This window comes from Triticum urartu, chromosome 7A, assembly GCF_056163025.1.
Source record: "Triticum urartu cultivar PI428250 chromosome 7A, HENAU_Tu73, whole genome shotgun sequence".
NCBI classification, from domain to species: Eukaryota; Viridiplantae; Streptophyta; class Magnoliopsida; order Poales; family Poaceae; genus Triticum; species Triticum urartu.
In genome coordinates this window covers 149,667,750-149,686,754 of record NC_141879.1, presented here as the reverse complement: position 1 = coordinate 149,686,754, position 19,005 = coordinate 149,667,750, and the positions used below count along the sequence as shown (strand labels likewise).

Genomic DNA, 19,005 nt, shown 5'->3' with positions numbered 1-19,005 from the left:
CGGCGGACAGCGGGAAGGCGCGCGAAGCGTCCGTTCGACGTCCGCACCGACGCATTTGGGACGCAAATTTGGGCCGCAAATGCGCCGGCGCGGATGCGACACGGACGTGATTTGGGTTTGGGTCGGCCCGTTGGGCCGTCACTTTTGTCTACGCCGACCCAAACGAACACAGGCGGATGAAATGGGTCGGCCCTTTGGAGTTGCTCTTATATCTCACTTCTTACTTCTTAGGTACTGTAAGTAGTAAAACTAGTTGGCCCGAGAGTGGCGTTTTGGAACATGGGAGCGTGCGCTCCTGGTTTTAAAATATGTTTTAAATATATTTTGAAATGGCAAAAAAATTTCAAACAAAATTTGGCGTGTAAATCTCGATATTCTACATGCTCACAAAGTCGTTTCGCAAAAAACCGACAATTTATGGCCCTGTTTGGATCCTTAAGTTAGAGTTAGTTTTAGTTAGTTGGGGCTCAAATAACCCAAAAGGATTCAAACATGATGGGTTAGTTTGGGTTAGTTGTATCTAACCCACTCAAAAAACTAGCCCACACTAGAGGAGCTTATTTGGGTTAGTTTTCTTAGGCCCACTAAAAAAATAGTAAAAAAACTTACCCCTCCTGCACCAGATCCCTTCTTCCCACCCACCTTGCATGACTCCTCCCCATCGCGCCGCTCGCCCAAGCGCAGCGCCGCGCCACCGCAACCCCGGGAGCGCCCTCCTGCGGCCCCGCTCGCCCTCCTCGGGTTGCCGCTCGTGCCGCTCCCTCGTCACCGGCCGCCGCTCGCGCCTCTCTTTCCTCACCAGCCGTCGCTCGCCCTCCTCCGGTCGCCGCTCACCCTCCTCCGGCCGCCGCTCGCCCTCCTCCTTGCTCAGGTGCTCTGGTTGCTCTGGCTGCTAGATGGCCAATCTATTTCATGAATTTCTGTAATTTCGTTAATGTGCTCTGGTTGCTAGATGGCCAATCTATTTCATGAATTTCCTGAAGAAGGAAGACTATTATACATGCAATGTTGAGTGTGCTTTGTGCTATTGTTTAGATTCAGGTGGTGAAGGAAAGCAAACCTTCATGCTTATTATTGTCCTAATTAAGTGACTTGTGATGCTTGGATTTTATAGGATACTTTGTACCTCAATTCCTTTTGCTGCGTTTCGTATTCTACTATCATTGCTAAACGGTTGCAATACAGGCATGTGAACAAAGGTGGGGACTGAGGTTGTTCTTTGTTATTTCTATTTACTTACATTGCTTTGCCTAAAATGAAAGTACTCATGTCCTGTGTATCACAATCGTTGTTATAAAATGCTTATGTAAAAGTGGAACCGCATGCTTGTCTGGCGACTTGTATATTTGAGTGGGACATCTCATTTGTATGAACAAAATAAAATTTATCATGTTTTGGACCCTTGATTTGTAAAGATCGTTTGTTTATGTCAATTGTGAGTGGGAGGAGGCCACACAAGAGCCGGCCACACCAAATCCGGCAGGAAATAGGGTCTAGAGTAGTCAAATGATTGAGAAAGAGTATTTATTTTCAATCTAATTCAAACATCTCTTTGGTTTGAGTTAGTTCAGGGTTAGAATCTAACTCTAACCTCTAACTGAGTTAGAGTATGCAAACAGGGCCTATGTGTCGCGTGTGAAAATGAAAAAATCTGGTGTTAAAAAACGCTTTTCACAAGACATCTTTTTGTCTTTTTTGCATAAGCCACAAAAAATGGCGGTTTTTTTCGAAACTTGGCGTACACATATATAATATCAAGATGTATGCATCAAATTTTTATTTAAAATTTTTCACACTTTAAAATATACTTTTCGCGGGCAGGAGCGTGCGCTCTGGGGAGCACCAACGGATTTCCGCAGTTGGCCCGTTCTTCATTTTGAGAAAGTTGCCATGGCTTTTGTGACATTCCTGAAAGGGAAATAACGGGGGTGCAATGTTAGCATTTTCGGCCGCCCACGTGAATTTCGGGCTTTCAGTGATGCCAATACATGCACCTTGGATGGGAATGTGAACATTTTGCCATGCTACTTTTGACATATGGGATGGGATCTCAAAGAGGAAAGGACGCCCTTTTGCCAAGAGTTGAATTTTGTTGTTGTTCTTTTTTTCAGGCAACACATGTCTCAATCGTAAAATAAAGAGTAAGGTTCAAACCACACAGATGTCGACCTGACAAACTGAAATGACAACAGAACCCTACCAATAGCCAAAAAATGCAATCAAAAAGAAAATTACAATCAAGATTGAAGAACCCCTTCAGTTTGATGCCAATAACCGTCACCTGACTCCGGCACCACTACAACAGCCACAAAAAATGGGACAAAAAAGAACTCCTTACCCGAGCCCGGCGCGGCTCCATCATCGACATGCAGTTATTCAGACCTCCAAATTAGCTCGTCAAAGATGAAGCCATTATCGTTGAAAACAATTTGGCGGGGGCAACACCCCTGACACCATCAAACTTCAGATCTAACACCACCGCGCGACAACATCAGAGGAGGAAACCCGACCCGCCAGTCTTTAACCACGAATCCACCGTCTTTCAGTTGCCGCCAACCTAGATCACTGTCGGCACCCGCTCCTAAACAACCTCTCGTGCTCCGTGTTGCTGCTAGCGAACATCGTCGTGGCGGCGGAGTCCGAGGACGCAAGTCCACCACAAGGATGTCATCGACGCCACACCACCTGCGGTTGAGCAGACTAGTTTCCAAACCCATCATCGACCATAGAGCAAAACGCCTTGTCGAGGAAGGATCTCGAGCTTCTTTATACAATGCATCCATTGTCGTCACCTAAGCAAGATGTCAAATGACCAAAAATCTAAGCTGCAAGGGCCCTAAAACCTAAGCTACACGATCCACACACGTGGGATTCGCCACCCCCCCTCCTCACCACTGACAACTGAGAGGACGACGTCGAAGGCTAGTCTCTGTTGGTGGGATCGCCTTTTTTCTCAAGAAGAAAGAAAACCGGAATAAGCAATGAATCTCGAGTGCAAAAAAAAATGTTGTTCAACTAGCAATGTGGCCCTCGAAAGTGTAAGGGCTCGCCTGTAGAGTATTCAACTCATCCGAAAAGTAAAATTATGATTTCAGAGATACTGAAAATATGGAGTTCTACAGAATAAAGTTTATAGTCACTTTAAATATCATTTTAAGTAGATATTACCCACGGTAAATATTTTGAATCATTATGACTTATGCATGAATGATTATTATAAAATATCACATATGAGGGACCTTTTGTGCTTTGTTAATTAATAGCGAATTACCGAGAGGTTTCCCTCGCGGTTTCAGGCGTCCAAAAAATATATTATGAAATATTGAAAATTATCATGTCAGCGCATTCTACAACACCGTCTAGTTGAAGCACGTAGTGGTATTTCAATCTACTTTTATGCTCTTCCTTCTATTCACCGCTATTTGATTAAGATGTTCATAACTCTCACTTACATGTATTTGTTCTGTCATGTAACATGACTAACGACTAAGTTACTTGGGTGTAGCATGGCTATGTGGCTCAGATGTCACGTAGTATAAACAATTTATTTCATCACTAGTTTACTACTCCCTACAATCTATATTGATTGTCGTTGATTTAGTAGAAGGGGTACATATTTTGAACCAAATAATCTTTTATGGCTACGTCACCACCAATTCCGCTCAGTTGATCATCAGTACTCTTTAGTGTCATCGTCATAGTCCTTTAAATAGTAAACAATTACTATATAGACAACACAAAAATGTACTCGTATTTGAATACATGAACTCATATCCAAAGGATATTTTTCTGAAAGTTTAGACCCAAAGAAAATTCTCCTTTCAATCAAGACTTATCAATGTTGAACATTCTCAAGTGGAAACCTCCTAAGAATAAATATGGCACATATTGTTTTAAAGTCCCCTTAACTAATTAGTTTTTATATTATGTTGTTGATATATAATACACACCCTTATTGGTGGCTTCATCTCATCAGCTTCCAATATGTCAGGATTGATACTTCTACACTGAACTCATCATTCTACCCAATTACCGATCGATAAACCTCCAAGGCTCCAACTATATGTTCGTCTTCTACTTGATCTCTCTTTGTCATTGTTGACTCCAAGTACACAAGTAGGTTATGGATAGTTGTGGCGTCTAACTAAAATCAAACTGCAAAAACACCACTTATATTCAAATGGGCCTTTTGAGAGTGATTTGTAAGATCATAAGGATCACTTAACATTGAAAATATGAGTATTATTTTGTTCAGCCGTGGGAGCCCGCGATCCAGCCTTCTTGCACAATAAACTCCTCCGTCTTTTAGCTGGTGTGTTGCTTTGGGCACAAAAAAAATATTGGAAAAAGCTTATGTTGTGGTAATTTTGACTGGAGCAAATAATTTACTTTATTTCTTTCTTCGTTCCTTACATAAGACAACGAAGAACATAATATTGCCAATGTGTAGAAAATTGTACGTAGATCCTGACTAAAATGGGTTAGGGAAGTTAGTTGTTCTAGATTTTGAAAGTACACCTCATGTATAGTAACAATGTTACATGTTTGTTTCATTTCAGGTACTTTAACCCATATCAATTTTAGAGGATGTTCCATAATAAAAGTAAGTCGTAGATACAATTTTTGCGTGTATCTTTTAATTTTGAACCCATCAGTACACATGGCTAGATGGATTTCATGCTTGTAAATCAACCTGCATTTAGGTTCTACACAAAAAAGTGTTTTGTTGTTGTTTTGCAAACGAACTAGCATAAGGTTTTTAATGAGGCACAATAATACTTTCACAAACCCTAGTTACTGGAAATGTACCAGGATAGCTAAGTATAGCATGCATCAAAATTAAATTCCTTTAATTTGAAATTGAAGGAATTCCAAAGCCTCGAAATTAATTAAAAGGGAGAACCCTAATAAAAAGTCCAAAACAAAATAATCCAAAATGCATGAGCTCATATAATTTACATGGATCCCACCCTATTTTCTGGGATTATTAAAGAATATTCTTTGGATATTGGAATTAATCCATAGGTATTTGAAGTTGGTATACATTCATAGAAAATACAAAATATAAACAAAAAAATCTTGAAATATGTATTATGCACTTGGAAAGGTTCATTTCTTCCAGACATCCTACCACCCAGGGTAGTTACTCCACATGTCCCATATATCATGTGGTAGTATATATACTACTTTATCATCCTAAAAATTATCATATACTATATCTAAGGTGTTTCATAGCAACTTATATGAAAAATTGCATGTGAGTCCATAATTTTTCATAAATTTTGAAAATACCTTCATATATGTACGTATAAAACAATATACTAAAAAAATAGTACATACTACCTAAAAAGTAGGATATATATACTACGATATATTCTTATATACTACATACTACACATAAATACTTTCGGTTCTGATAGATACTATACACAACATACAAAAACTAACGTGAGGGTAACTACCACTGGTGGTAGGAAACATTTATCCTATACATGGCCTGGCCCAGCTCGTCCTGGAGGGCCATGGTCGTCTTCTTCCTATCGATAGGAGGATGAGAAGGCACGTGTGTGATGCGTGCGGCCGACCAGCGCTACATCCTGCTTCCGTCAACATTGGAGGATGGATTAGGATGCTACACAACCCTGTGGAACTCTCTCTCTCTCTCTCTCTCTCTCTCTCTCTCTCGGTTACTCCCCTACCCATCTCGGTCTCTAACTTCCTAGCAAGATCCAGCAAATCTTGTTACACTTGGGGTTGTATGGAACGCTAGACGGTTGTTGTTTTTCGGGAGCATCCAAGTCGTGTGATTGTGCCCCGGGCTCGTTTATAAAGGTTGGAGCTCGCCCCAAGAGCTACCCCTGGTGGAAGATAACTTAAAGATTCGTTGTTTGAGGTTCTCGGAGAAGAAGGTGAGACATTCATTGGCGTGGGAGAATTCTTTGTTCCCACCTCCCCGACGAAGATTAGCACACCTCCAAGTGTGTGAACTTCGGATTACATCACTGTCTTCACCACTTTTGGTTGTCTCTTAACCCCAACTTTATTTTTTGTTATTACTTGCTTGTGTATTGCCTTTTGCGTACCCTGCTAGCTTGTTGTAACACATCATATAGGGTTGTACTACCTAGTTGCATTTCTAGTGAACTTATATTCTCATGTTAGTCTCCAAAAGCAACTAAGAAAAGAATTTAATCTGGTAGTCACCTATTTACCCCCCCTTCTAGTTGATATTTATGACATCTTTGATCCTTCAATTGGTATTAGCGCAAGATCTCTCTCTTGTTGTTTAACTTCACCTCTATAGAGAGCAAAGATGCCCGAAGAGAATGTCGAACTCGAGTTGAAAATTTTGGAGTTAGAAAGGAAGCATGATGTACTTGATCAAAGGACATCAAGCCAACCACCGCGCCGAACACTGTCTGTAATGAGATTGATAAGGAAGCCTACACTCAACTAAGGCATCTCTACCATGTACTTCCACACGACACTCATGTTATTGATATAGCCCTCCACCTACTCTTGCTTCTAAGAATTATGTTTGTTGGGAAGTCTTGATGAGTTATCATCTTTATGGTGCCAATTATGGGCTTTGGGAAATAATCATGGGTGGTTACTCCCCTGTGGATCGTTCTAATCAACTCCCTGGAAACAAGGGCTAGGCAATTTAACTTTCTTGCTCTGTATATGATTACTAAGAGTGTTGATCCGGTCATCTACAATCACATTCGCATCTACTCTACGATACCACAAAGGGGGCTTGGGGGTGCTCTCGAGAGATTGCACCAAGGTAACTCAAATCTCAAGACATCCAACCTTACCGTATTGAAGAGCAAGACAGATTTATTTGCTACGACGAACGGAGAAACACATATTATGTATATCTCCTCATATTTTTCACATGTTTTTCGAAAGAGACTTTGAACGAGAAAATGTATGATAATAAGGATGGACAGTGATTAGGAGGGGTGTTGAGAATTACTATTTAAGATGATTCATGCATGTACTAACCACTCGCGGTTTCTTACTCACACCTCTCCTGTCATGCCTCTGTATTCTAAAACTAAATCCTAGTGCAACATTCCCGTCAAGCCATGTCACCCAAAAAAAGAACAATTTTAAGATTATATCATGAATCAATCAAGTTCATTAACTGTTGGCGGTTCAACCTACAAACTGTCACGCCCCTTGGTAAAGAGATGATGAAAAGATGTCTCTACGGGGAAGACTCATCCGTTGGTGAAAAGGCGCCCCTTTGTGAAAACAACACATCCCTTGATATCTCCATGAAATGATGTCTTTTCATGAAAAATCGTATTAGAGAAAAATATATATGAAAAAACATAATAATGGTTAGATTAACACGTCACACAAAAAACATATTTTGTAACTTCCCAAAGGATGAGTTCAGTAACATTGCATTAACTGGGCTAGAAAACTAGCATATCAAAATTAAAATTTAATTTGTATATACATTTCAACAACATTTAAATTTGGCAACTCTATACTCCAAAAATAACAAAATGTTACATATAAATATTTTAAGTAAACTCATTAAAACTACTCCATCCGTTCACAAGTGTAAAATGTTCTAACTTTTCTTCCTGAATCGGATGTATATATTTTATTCAATGTGTTTGTTCACTCATTTTCAGTCCATTTGCAGTCCATACTGAGATATCCAAAACACCATATATTCGTGATGGAGGGAGTATATAATAACCCAGTTAATATATACTAGCATACATCTATTGTTACACAGCCTTTGGGAGGGTATAAAACTATAAATACCCACATCAACGAATAGAACAAACAACGGTTCACTATTACCCCCTTCATTCATGAATATAAGATGTTTGGATATTTGAATACACACTAGATATATACTGAAATGAATGAACAAACACAACAAAATCCGTCCATGTACATTCGGTTCACAAAAAAGATTACTCCCTTCGATCCGTATTTAATCGTCGCTGATTTACTAAAAAGTTGTAGTAGTACTAAACCGTGAACGGAGGAGTACCTTTTCATTCAACGTTTGTTTTTACATAAAAAACAAGGCAGAACACACGATACGTGCAGGGGGGTAAACGGTGCTAAGGTGCCACGGCGGACCTGTAGCGAGTGAAAACAGATCATGTTTATCTACTCAAAAAAAGCACTCTCAAAGCTGAGACGAAGCTGGAGTAGAAAAGAAGAGGCTCGTCTGGAATCAGCGCCAACTCTCCCCGATCTCGCACCGGCCACCGTCGCGCTGGCGCCGCTGCATAGCTCGGGCCGCGCCGCGCGCGTGCGTGTAGCATTGATCGCGGCGCAGCCCATGGAAGGAACGATCCGGGCCTTTGCAACGGGAAACCACGTCACCACCGCGCCGTGGTCACCGCCCTCCCGGCACAGTCACAGCTCACAGGCACCAGCAGTACCACGCACGCACCCACGTACAGGGCGACGCTGTCCCGCGGGGTCACTCGCGGCCGTGGGGATGCGCCGTGGTCCCGCGCTGGCTCGTCTCGTCCCGTGCGGAGCCAAAAGGGAGCGGCCGAGAAAAGGCGCGGCAGGTGCCCCGCTTTCCCCCCCTCGCCGGCCAGTGGATCTTCCAGCCCAGACACGCAGGCCGGGAAAAGGATAGGAAAGCGGGCTCCCTCCCTCCCCTCCGTAGACCAGCTGTGGAATATTTCTCAAAGGAAAAGAAAAATGTGGAATCTAATTGACTGTAGCCAATTCTTCTTCCTTTTTTTTTTGCAGGGTAGCCAATTCTTCAGCGCTTGGTGAATGTGCTTTGGATCCAATATTACGTTTATAATAGCTTATTATTATTATTTTTGGCTGGGATTTCGGCAGTGAGAACATATGCCACCCTCCCTCTCCTATGTTAAGTTTCGAGATAAATAAAAGCGAAATCGTTTCCTCACCTATCCTTCAGTTAGCGCAAGCTCTCCCCTTCAACCTTCGTTGACGAGTTCATGGATTCGCCGCCTTCCCTCGCTTCGACGACCGGCGGGTAGGGGAATTCTTGTGCCTCCACTTTCATTAGTAGTTTAGGTTAGGGTTTTCAATCCTTGCAGGTGCTGTTTTTGGTGGATGGCGCCGCCTATTCTTCTCTGAATTCATCTTTCAGGATCCGATCCTCCTTGAGATACGGTGTCAGATGCTACACATCAATTCGAGGCTTCAATGGCGATGACTGCAGTTTCAGGCCGCTGGTCCTTAGTGACACAATTCCCTCGCTGTCATCGAGCTCTGATAAGAAAGCGACGACGATGGCTAGTTCTTTATTTTGTTTGAGGTGCTTTGTATTTTCATGAACCTTTATAAATGATTTGAATCTTTTTCGCAAAAATATTATTTTTAGATAAAATCTGTCATACGGTAAACTCTTCTGCATACATTGAACTCTTCTGGAAAACGATAGGAAAGCAGGCTCCCAACCCTTCGTTGATCAGCTATGGAATATATTTCTCAAAGGAAAAAAATGTGGAAGACTGTAACCAATTTTCTTTGCATGGTAATACATGTTTTTATATCATAAGGATCAAAATACAAGTCACATAAGGACCGACATAACAAAACTGAAAAGATAGCATAACATCTCTGAGCTTGACACCAACGCCCGTCACCTGTCTCCAGCACCACCACTGCAACCACCGAAGAAAGAATGACGGATCACCTCCTCACCGAGATCCACGCGGCTCCATCGCTGATATGCAGCTTTGCGGACCTCCAATGTGGCTCATCAAAGTGAAGCCCTTGCCGTTGAACGAATCAGACCGGGGCAACACTCCGGACACGCCATCAAACTTCAGATCTGACACCCCACCATGACTAAGACGCCGAAGAGGGAAACCATACCTGTCATCCACGAACCCCGAATCCCGCACACGTTCCGTTTTTCAAATGTCGTCGATGCAAACCACAATCTGCATCCACTCCTGGACTGTAACCAATTCTAATACTTTTTATTTTTTTTTGCGGGTGAGAATTCTAATTCACTCGCTGAATGTGCTTTTGGATCTTATGTTAGAGTTTTATAAGTTTTTGTTTTAGTGTGAGATTTTGGCAGTGGGAATATATGCCACCCTCCCTCTCATACGTTAATTTTCGAGGGGATAAACCAGTGGTACAGTAAACTATTCTTGTACAGTATACTGTAAAAAAGCCACAAAGGTACATAGAAAGTACACAAAGGTACGCCTACACTTGGCAACCGTAGCGCTACCCTCTGCCGAAATACTCTACTAGTAGTACTCTGCTGGAAGAGAAAAATAATAATTAAAATTGGTTCCTCCCTCCGTCCCCCGTCCACCTCCCCTCTCCGATCTAATCATTATTTAATCCTTTTCCAGTCTCACATGAGCACTTGCCCCCAGCCCCAGCCCCAGCCCCAACCCCCACCTCCACCCCTCTCCGATCCCCCAACCACCGCCACCACCGCCTCCGATCCCATCCCCACCCCCCTCCTCCTCCTCCCCCGCCTCCGGCATGAGCGGGGCGGCGGAGGAGGCGGACTCGCCGCCTACGCACATGTCCGAGGACTCCTCCCCGGGCTCCTCCTCCTCCTCCGGCGGCAGGCGGACGCCGGATCTGAGGGGCGGCGACAACGGCGGCGGCCCGCGCTCCTCCTCCTCTGCCCCGCCCGACCAGGTCCTGGACAACGTGCTGGAGAGCGTGCTGGAGTTCCTCACGGCGGCCCGCGACCGCAACGCCGCCTCGCTCGTCTGCCGCTCCTGGTACCGCGCCGAGGCGCAGACGCGCCGCGAGCTCTTCATCGGCAACTGCTACGCCGTCGACCCGCGCCGCGCCGTCCAGCGCTTCCGCGCCGTCGCCGCCGTCGTGCTCAAGGGCAAGCCGCGCTTCGCCGACTTCAGCCTCCTCCCCGACGGCTGGGGCGCCAACGTCAAGCCCTGGCTCGAGGCGCTCGGCCCCGCCTACCCGTGCCTCGAGCGCATCTGCCTCAAGCGCATGACCGTCACCGACGACGACCTCGGCCTCGTCGCGCGCTCCTTCCCGGGCTTCAAGGAGCTCTCCCTCGTCTGCTGCGACGGCTTCAGCACCCTCGGCCTCGCCGTCATCGCCGAGCGTTGCCGGTACTTATGTCCCAGCCAAACTCCCTTTTTGTCTTGCATAGCTTGCTGTCGACGCATTCCCGTTGACTTCGGGTTGACGCTGCGATTGGGATTGAAAGCTGCTGGAGGTTTGAATCTTTGCAGCCTTCTCGCTCTCGCGGCCGCGCGGTTCTCTAGTTCTATGCACGTGTGGTGTGCCATTCTTTAGCTTGTTGTCCAATGTTTTGCTGCTAGATTTCCCCAGCATATTTTTTGGGTTGACGGCCCCATGAATGAACTCAAAATATATCTTGACGTGCTAAGTTTGATACGTATTCGTACCAATGATGCTTGCGCTTGTGGTTTATTCCACTGACTCAAGGCGTTAAAACATAATCCTTTATTTCGTTAGTGCCCGTTGACGAGAAAATTAAATCCTGGGTAGGGAATATCGCAGTTCATATATTTAGTACTACCTGAAACTTTTAATGGGTCCTTGTTAGCAAACTCCCTCTGTCTGTAATACTACCTCCGTTTCAGTTTATAAGTCCTACGCGTATACCTAGGTTGCCAATTTTATCACCTTAATATAAACTATATAACACAAAAATTATACGGTTTGAAAATAGAGCATCTGAAGTTTATATTGGTATATTTTTTGTAATATATGACTTGTATTAAGTTGGTCAAATTAACGACCTAGGGGCACGCGCACGCCCTGTAAACTGAGAGAGAGGTAGTAGACAATTTGGTAGTATTCCGTTGCATTTGTGGCAATCCAGTTTGTACTCCCTCCTTCCAAATATGTAGAGCCCATCAAATTTTTAGCCTAACTTTTGTCCACTTATTTGACCAACATAATATGAGTTATATGTCACTGAAAGTATGTCATTTAATTCGTATCCGAAAGTTTAGTGGTATAATATTCGGGGCATACAACTTGTATTTTCTTACTCAAATTCATGGTCAAAGTTAGGCTCAAAGTTTGATGGCTGCCTTACATATTTGGAAAGAGGGGGTAGCTTAATGCTTATCTACTTCAGCAGCTCCCAGACTTGGAAGTCTCCAGACTCCAGATGTGCTTGTTTCTCTTGCTTGGCTTCAGTTTATAAAGGAGTGGAGTCGAGTGTGGCATCTAATCGACTGATGTACTTAATACTTGTGTAGGCACCTGAGGGTTCTGGATCTGATCGAGGACTATGTGGATCAGGAGGACGAAGCAGTGGACTGGATCTCCAAGTTCCCAGTGTCAAACACATCCCTAGAATCCCTCATGTTTGACTGCGTTGCTGTCCCATTCAACTTTGAGGCCCTAGAGGCCCTTGTGGCACGCTCACCCTCTCTTCGCCGGCTGCGTGTGAACCACTACGTTTCGGTGGAGCAGCTACGCCGTCTCATGGCACGGGCTCCGCAGCTCACACACCTTGGCACTGGGGCCTTTCGTCCTGAGGCTCCACAAGGTGGAGGCATGTCGGTGTCTGAACTCGCACCCTCTTTTGCAGCCTCAACGTCTATAGTCTGCCTCTCTGGGTTTCAGGAGGTCAACCCTGAATACCTTCCAGCAATCTACCCAGTGTGTGGTAATCTCACCTCCCTTAACGTTAGCTTCGCGAGCCTAACTGCTGAGGATCTGACACCAGTCATTCGCCAATGCCACAAACTTCAGACATTCTGGGTAGGTCCATACTCTTATTTGTTTTACCATGGTAGTCTAATTCATGTTACTTTTTCTTTTCATTTGTACTAAACTGCATCTGGTTTAGGTTCTTGATACTGTGGGTGATGAAGGCCTCAGGGCTGTGGCTGAGACATGCTCTGATCTTCGTGAGCTGCGAGTATTTCCGCTGGATGCCACCGAAGACTCTGATGGGTCTGTGTCAGATGTTGGGCTTCAGGCTATATCCGAAGGTTGCCGAAAGCTTGAATCCATACTTTACTTTTGCCAGCGGATGACAAATGCTGCGGTCGTAGCTATGTCCAATAACTGCCCTGACCTTGTGGTATTCCGTCTTTGCATCATGGGTCGCCACCGCCCTGATCGTATTACTGGGGAGCCCATGGATGACGGCTTCGGCGCGATAGTGAAGAACTGCAAGAAACTTACTAGGCTCTCAGTCTCTGGCCTGCTCACTGATACGGCATTTGCATACATTGGGCAATATGGCAAACTAATAAAGACTTTGTCTCTTGCCTTCTCGGGGAACAGTGACCTGTCGCTTCAGTTTTTGTTCGAGGGATGCACTCGGTTACAGAAGCTTGAGGTCAGAGATAGCCCATTCAGTGATAGGGGACTGCTTTGTGGTTTGGATTATTTCTACAACATGAGGTTCCTGTGGATGAATTCATGCAGGCTAACCATGAGGGGTTGTAGAGAGGTAGCTCAGCGGATGCCTAACTTGGTTGTTGAAGTAATGGAGGAGCAAAATGAGGATAAGGTGGAAACAGAGACTGTTGATAAGTTGTACCTGTACCGCTCACTAGCAGGGCCAAGGGGTGATGCACCGCCATTGGTGAAAATTTTGTAGTCATCGCTTATTTTGTGGGAGTTTGGTGGTGATCCGAAGCAGAACTTTTCTTGTCCTACTGGACCTGCTCATCCTTGTTCTGTTATTCCTGAACGAGAGCTGGTCGTTTTGTGTTCTTGATCAAGTTAACTGGAGCCAGTGGACGGAAGTTTCCTGTGGAGGGTTTTCATGATTCCACAGGACGCAACAATGTATTATTCACTGGACCGAAGGAGCACCGGCATTGCTTACGCCTCACGAATTCACAATTGTTCTCATGATGAGGCGGCATTTGCTGTTGAAGCAGTTTGGGTACCTCACTACATGTGTATCATCTTGATCAGCATCTGCTATGCCGGGAGCAGTTGAAGACAAGGGAATCAGATTCCGGCCTCGCGTCGATCCCAGTATTGCAGCACAGATGAGCAGGGGCTGATTGCACTCAAGAGTCCAGTTAGCGCTTCTGTTTCATCCATCCAGACAGAGGAGTGGGCATGCCAATGTGAATTCCACTCTGCTACCATCCATGTACTTGTGCTTAGAAGATGACTATGGTAAAAGAAAGCCTCCCCTTTGTTTGTACTTTGTAGCCTCCCTCGAGACATTGTTGTTTTTGTAGACCCTCCCCCTTGTAGGCCATTATTATTATTATCTCTTGTTACATTCAACTTTGCCTCGCCTTTATTATGATGAGAACTACCCAAGGAGTTGAAACTCTATTATCAGCAAATTTTGTTCTTTCATCCTACTACTACCACAACTATCATGCTGCTTGCCAACTGTCATAGCCACCCCTCATTGTTGCCACTACTAACATAACATGGCTCTTGCCTAGAGCACCGGCATCTTTGCTGCAATGAGTGCCCAGGCAGGCCTTGTCAGTTGCCATTGGCATCATGAGGCCAGGCCCTACCAATGATTTGATCTTTTACATACATAGACACACAATCCCTTGTTAATTAGCGTCACATGTCCTGCCTGTGGCGCCCAACCTGGCACTTGCCATCTGCTCCCCTCATTTTTCCTCTGTCATCCCCCTGTCACCCGGCCGTTGTTTTCTCCCGGAGCCCGCCCTGTCGCCGCCCGCCACTGATAATCGGAATCTCATGGAGTCGCGAATGGTTTAAGATGCAAGCCTCACCTGCCCGGCGGTTGGCGGCATGTGCCGCTGCTCCCTGGGGCCGCTCGACGCATCTCGCGTCGCTTGTTGTTTACTTGCAGATTTGCCATACATTATGGGCGTCTGACTCGGTTCGGTGGCCTGGCCACCACTTCAACTCGGATCTGGATCGATCACGCTATTGTTTATGCCGCAAGCCCAGCTGGCCTGCCCTTGTTCGCTTGCGATCGACCGATCTGATGGAACCGAATCAGTCGGAATCAGGTGCCCAGCCGGCCAAAACGGCTTGGCCACCGACCGAACGATGGCCGAACGGGTGCTTTTGTGGCGTGGCGAGGGATGGGCGATCGGAATAGCGCGCCTACGCGGGCGGCTAGACGTTGTAGGAGTACGTCCGTCGCGGCGTGTGCGTGCGTGCTACTGCTGGCACGTCAACGTCGCCGTCTCCCTCCCTCGAAAGGTGATGGGATGGGAGCAGTGGGCGGCAGGGCAGGACGCGCGTAGGATCCGGGCTTTCGAATCTGATGAGGTCTCGTCTTTTCTCACGGGGCCGGCCTTCAATGGCGCTGTGCCTGGCGTAGCGGTACGGCCAATGATGGCTTTTGACATCTATGGATGACGCCGGGTGTTGGACTGAGATCCATCAACGCGCCGTCCCTGAGGCCAACTCCACCGCACGATCTTTGGGACTGCTCCGCTTCACAAAAATCGGTTTCGCTTCACTAAATTCACTTTAAAGCAGTTTCATCTAAAAGTTATAGTACTATCAAAGAGAATGTTTGGCTGCCATCTAGCTCCATCTTTAAAAATGAGAAATTTGATGGAAAGGATCTATTTGATTGGTTGAGGGGAGGAAACGAAGGGGTATCCACTTACTGGTGGCAGTGGTGGGTAATTTTCACCTAACTCCAGCTTCTAGAGTTTTTTGAAGCACCCTTTGAAGAGCTTCATAAAAAACTGGGAGTTGTATCCCAAATTCTAGTTTTTTTGCGGAGCGGCATATCGTGGAGCTACCCTGTTTGGCTTGTGTTTTCTGTAGCGGAGCTGAATTTTAAGGAGTAGAGCAGTCCCAAACAGGCTCTTAAATCTATACCCATTTTGTCCGGATTCTGTCCGTATGGGGTAGAAATAGAGAGAACAAACGTCGGACAGAGGCCGCACAAACTCGCTGCGCCCAACGCTGCTACCCTAAATCTATACCCATTTTGTTCGGATTTTGTCCGTATGGTGGGCCAGGTAGAGAAAAGGAGAGTGACATGTGGGGTTGAGGCAGATACAGACGGACGACGAGGACGCGAAGACGTCCGTTTTGGCCCCAAACCGAGAGCAACTTTGATCTGGAAATGGGGTAAAAGCGGACACAGACCGGACGAAACGTCTGTATGCTCCCATGCATTGGGTCGTTCGGTTTGTCCGTTTTACCCCAAACAGACACAAATTAACGATTTGGGGTAGAAATGGGTCACGCGCTGGAGTTGGCCTGAGAGCATCTCCAGTCGTTGGCCCCTCATGCCAACTCCATCGTGCGACCCCAAACGAACGTCCATTTTGTCCGGTTTCTGTCCGTTTGGGTAGGGCAATGGGGTCGTGTCCGGGTGTGTTCTGGGATGCGGTGGCCGTGCGCCCAGCGCGCGGCCACATCCATTTGCCCCATCCTGTCCGTCAGGGCTAAAAATACCCATATTTTCATCAAAACTAGTTTTCCAACCCAAAATATTTGTCTGAAAATTAAAATAGTTTCACAACCCAATTGAAATTGTCTTTAATAAAATAGTTTTACAACCAAATCAAAATTGTCTCGACTGAATATAAAATGGACCAATACATCTATTAGTTACCAATGTGATCCCACACGTGCTCAACCAAGTCATTTTAAAGATTCAAATGAGTGTGCCAATCACGCATCTCATGGTGGAATTGGGCAAATTGTTCAAATATGGCCGGGTCTTAGTGCAGAGGCTCAATATTTTCACCTTGATAATCAAATCCTTGGTCGAAGATACTCTCATCACGCTCGTCCTCGACGATCATGTTGTGCATGATCACACAAGCAGTCATCACCTTCCAAAGCTTCCTTTCACCCCATGACAGTGCAGGGTTTCGAACGATACCCCACTGGGATTGAAGCACACCAAAAGCACGTTCCACATCCTTTCTAACACTCTCTTGTATTTGGGCAAATCTGTTTCTCTTCTCACCTTGGGGTTTCGAGATTGTCTTCACAAAAGTTGACCACTGAGTATACCATCTGCTAGATAGTATCCCATGTTGTACTGGTGGTCGTTGATCTCAAAGTTGACAGGTGGGGAGTGGCCTTCTGCAAGCCTCGCGAAGACTGGAGAACGCCGCAGCACGTTGATATCATTGTGAGAACCTGCCATGCCGAAGAAAGAATGCCATATCCAAAGATCCTGCGATGCCACTTTTCTTATATGACAATGCACCCGTTGACATGCCCCTTGTACTGGCCCTGCCAAGCAAATGGACAGTTCTTCCACTCCCAGTGCATACAATCTATGCTGCCAAGTATGCCTGAAAAGCCTCTAGCTGCGTTGGTCGCCAACAATCTCTCTGTATCAGCGGCAGTTGGCTGCCTCAAGTACTCTGGGCCAAACACCTCGATCACAGCCTGGCAAAACATGTACATTGACATCAGACATGTCTCACTCATACGCACATACTCATCTACCAGATCGCCTGGAATTCCATATGCAAGCATGCGGATGGTCGCGGTGCATTTCTGGTAAAAGGAGAATCCAAGCTTGCCAAGGGCATCCGTCTTGCACTCGAAGTATGGGTCATGAGCAACCACTCCTTCTCGGATACGATTGAACACATGCCTTGCCATTTGAAAATGTCAACGGAATTTATCCGGCTTGAAGAGCGGGGTGTTGGCAAAGTAATCAACATAGAGCAGGGCGTGGCCTCTCTCCCTGTTGCGGTTCAGGTTGGGAGCACGGCCAGGGACTGACCCCCCCTGTACTGTGGAAGCTACCGTTGAATGTGGTCGTGAACGACCAGTGCAACCACCACAAGATTTTCATCATCCGACGACGAATCGTCCGATGAACAAAGGAAGTGATGGAAGAAAAAGTCGTCTCCACTGTCCATACCTTTGTGGGAAAAATGCCAAACACCTTGCGGTCGTGGTGGCGAAGAGGCCGCGATGATCACCTCGACGCAGCAGGGGTGGTTGCCGGCCGACTACTGGCCGCTCTGGAGCTCTCGTCGGAAGCTGCCGAGGCCGCCGTGGTGCGTCGCCGGCGGTCCTGTCCCCTCTGTGGCCGGCAAAGATGGCGACGGCCAAACCTCCGATCGACGGCCAAAACTATGGCGAAAGCACGGGCGTGGTGGCAGCCATGTCGAGAAGTGGTTTGGTAGGGACGACCGAAGGCTGCGCGGTGAGGAGGCGGCCGGAGAATAGTGGCCGCGTGGGGCGGGGGAGAGAGGGTGGAAGCGTTGGGAGCGGAGGGACTGCTAGTGTCCCCGACAGGCGGGCCACGGGGGGGACAAGGGTGTGCGTCCAGGCTGTCCGCGCGCGTCCGTTTCACCCCAAACAGAGCGCAAGTTTGGGCCGGGGATGGGTCGAAAACGGACGGAATCCGGACATTTGTCCGTTTGAGGCCGCATGCTGGGCCGCGCTATTTGTCCGTTTTACCCCAAACGGACGGGGCCGGACAGGATAGGGTCGCGTGGTGGAGTTGGCCTCATGCGGCGATTTTACGAGCCCCTGGAGGCGAGCTGGCGCTAAAATCGGCGCGGGGGCAAGCGGGTTCCCAGCCGCTCGCCCTAGGGTCGCCCCAGACGCGTTTTTTTAGTTTAAGAAAATCAGAATTCGGCAAAGTTCGGCTAAAATTCGGCAAACTTGACATTCATATTCAACATGTTCGGCGTTTATATATATATATATATATATATATATATATATATATATATATATATATATATATATATTAAAAAAACATCTACGGGGTGAAGAAGTCGATGAGCGCGGCGAAGTCGCCGAAGTCGTTGCCGGCCTTCTCCTTCTTGATGGGGACGCCGCCGTTGCTGAGCCTCCACCCCATCGGCCCGGTGCGCATGTCCGGCGGCGCCGAGATGTTGGCCTCGAAGAGAAGCCACGTCTCGTCCTCCTAGAGCGAGTGGCGGCCAAAGCCATTGGCCGCCGCGGAGTCGCCGGGGAAGCGTTCAACCATTTAGAGGGGAAGGGGAAGGGGAGGAAGGGGAGAGCGGCAGAGCTCGACGACGTGCGGGAGGGACGGCGGTTGGTTGGGCTCGACGGACTTGGGCTGGTGTGGCCAGCGGCAAGGGGAAGCCTCTGGTTTTATAGCCCTGGTTG

At 46.5% G+C, this 19,005-nt stretch overlaps 2 protein-coding genes across 2 annotated transcripts; one reads left to right on the top strand and one right to left on the bottom strand.

Annotated features, from left to right (window-relative positions):
- Positions 1 to 10,379: 10,379 nt before the first annotated feature.
- LOC125518544 (transport inhibitor response 1-like protein) lies at positions 10,380 to 14,265 on the top strand. Its single transcript, XM_048683356.2, has 3 exons — positions 10,380 to 11,084; positions 12,210 to 12,717; positions 12,806 to 14,265. Exons 1-3 carry the CDS (start codon positions 10,480 to 10,482, stop codon positions 13,565 to 13,567), a joined length of 1,875 nt encoding a protein of 624 aa, XP_048539313.2. The 5' UTR covers positions 10,380 to 10,479; the 3' UTR covers positions 13,568 to 14,265.
- Positions 14,266 to 16,885: 2,620 nt separating this feature from the next.
- On the bottom strand, positions 16,886 to 17,514 carry LOC147958682 (uncharacterized). The gene is made up of 3 exons (XM_087532248.1): positions 17,356 to 17,514; positions 17,178 to 17,295; positions 16,886 to 17,040 (listed from the first exon to the last, which is right to left on the bottom strand). Exons 1-3 carry the CDS (start codon positions 17,512 to 17,514, stop codon positions 16,886 to 16,888), a joined length of 432 nt encoding a protein of 143 aa, XP_087388374.1.
- Positions 17,515 to 19,005: the final 1,491 nt, after the last annotated feature.

Bases quoted from the DNA above. Each gene is read 5' to 3' on its own strand.
- LOC125518544 (XM_048683356.2), top strand. From the start codon at position 10,480: ATGAGCGGGGCGGCGGAGGAGGCGGACTCGCCGCCTACGCACATGTCC. The intron at 11,085-12,209 runs GTACTTATGTCC...ATACTTGTGTAG, and splicing joins GTCATCGCCGAGCGTTGCCG to GCACCTGAGGGTTCTGGATC. The intron at 12,718-12,805 runs GTAGGTCCATAC...CATCTGGTTTAG, and splicing joins ACAAACTTCAGACATTCTGG to GTTCTTGATACTGTGGGTGA.
- LOC147958682 (XM_087532248.1), bottom strand. From the start codon at position 17,514: ATGGCAAGGCATGTGTTCAATCGTATCCGAGAAGGAGTGGTTGCTCAT. The intron at 17,296-17,355 runs GTAGATGAGTAT...ATGTTTTGCCAG, and splicing joins ATGGAATTCCAGGCGATCTG to GCTGTGATCGAGGTGTTTGG. The intron at 17,041-17,177 runs GTATGCACTGGG...TCGGCATGGCAG, and splicing joins CATACTTGGCAGCATAGATT to GTTCTCACAATGATATCAAC.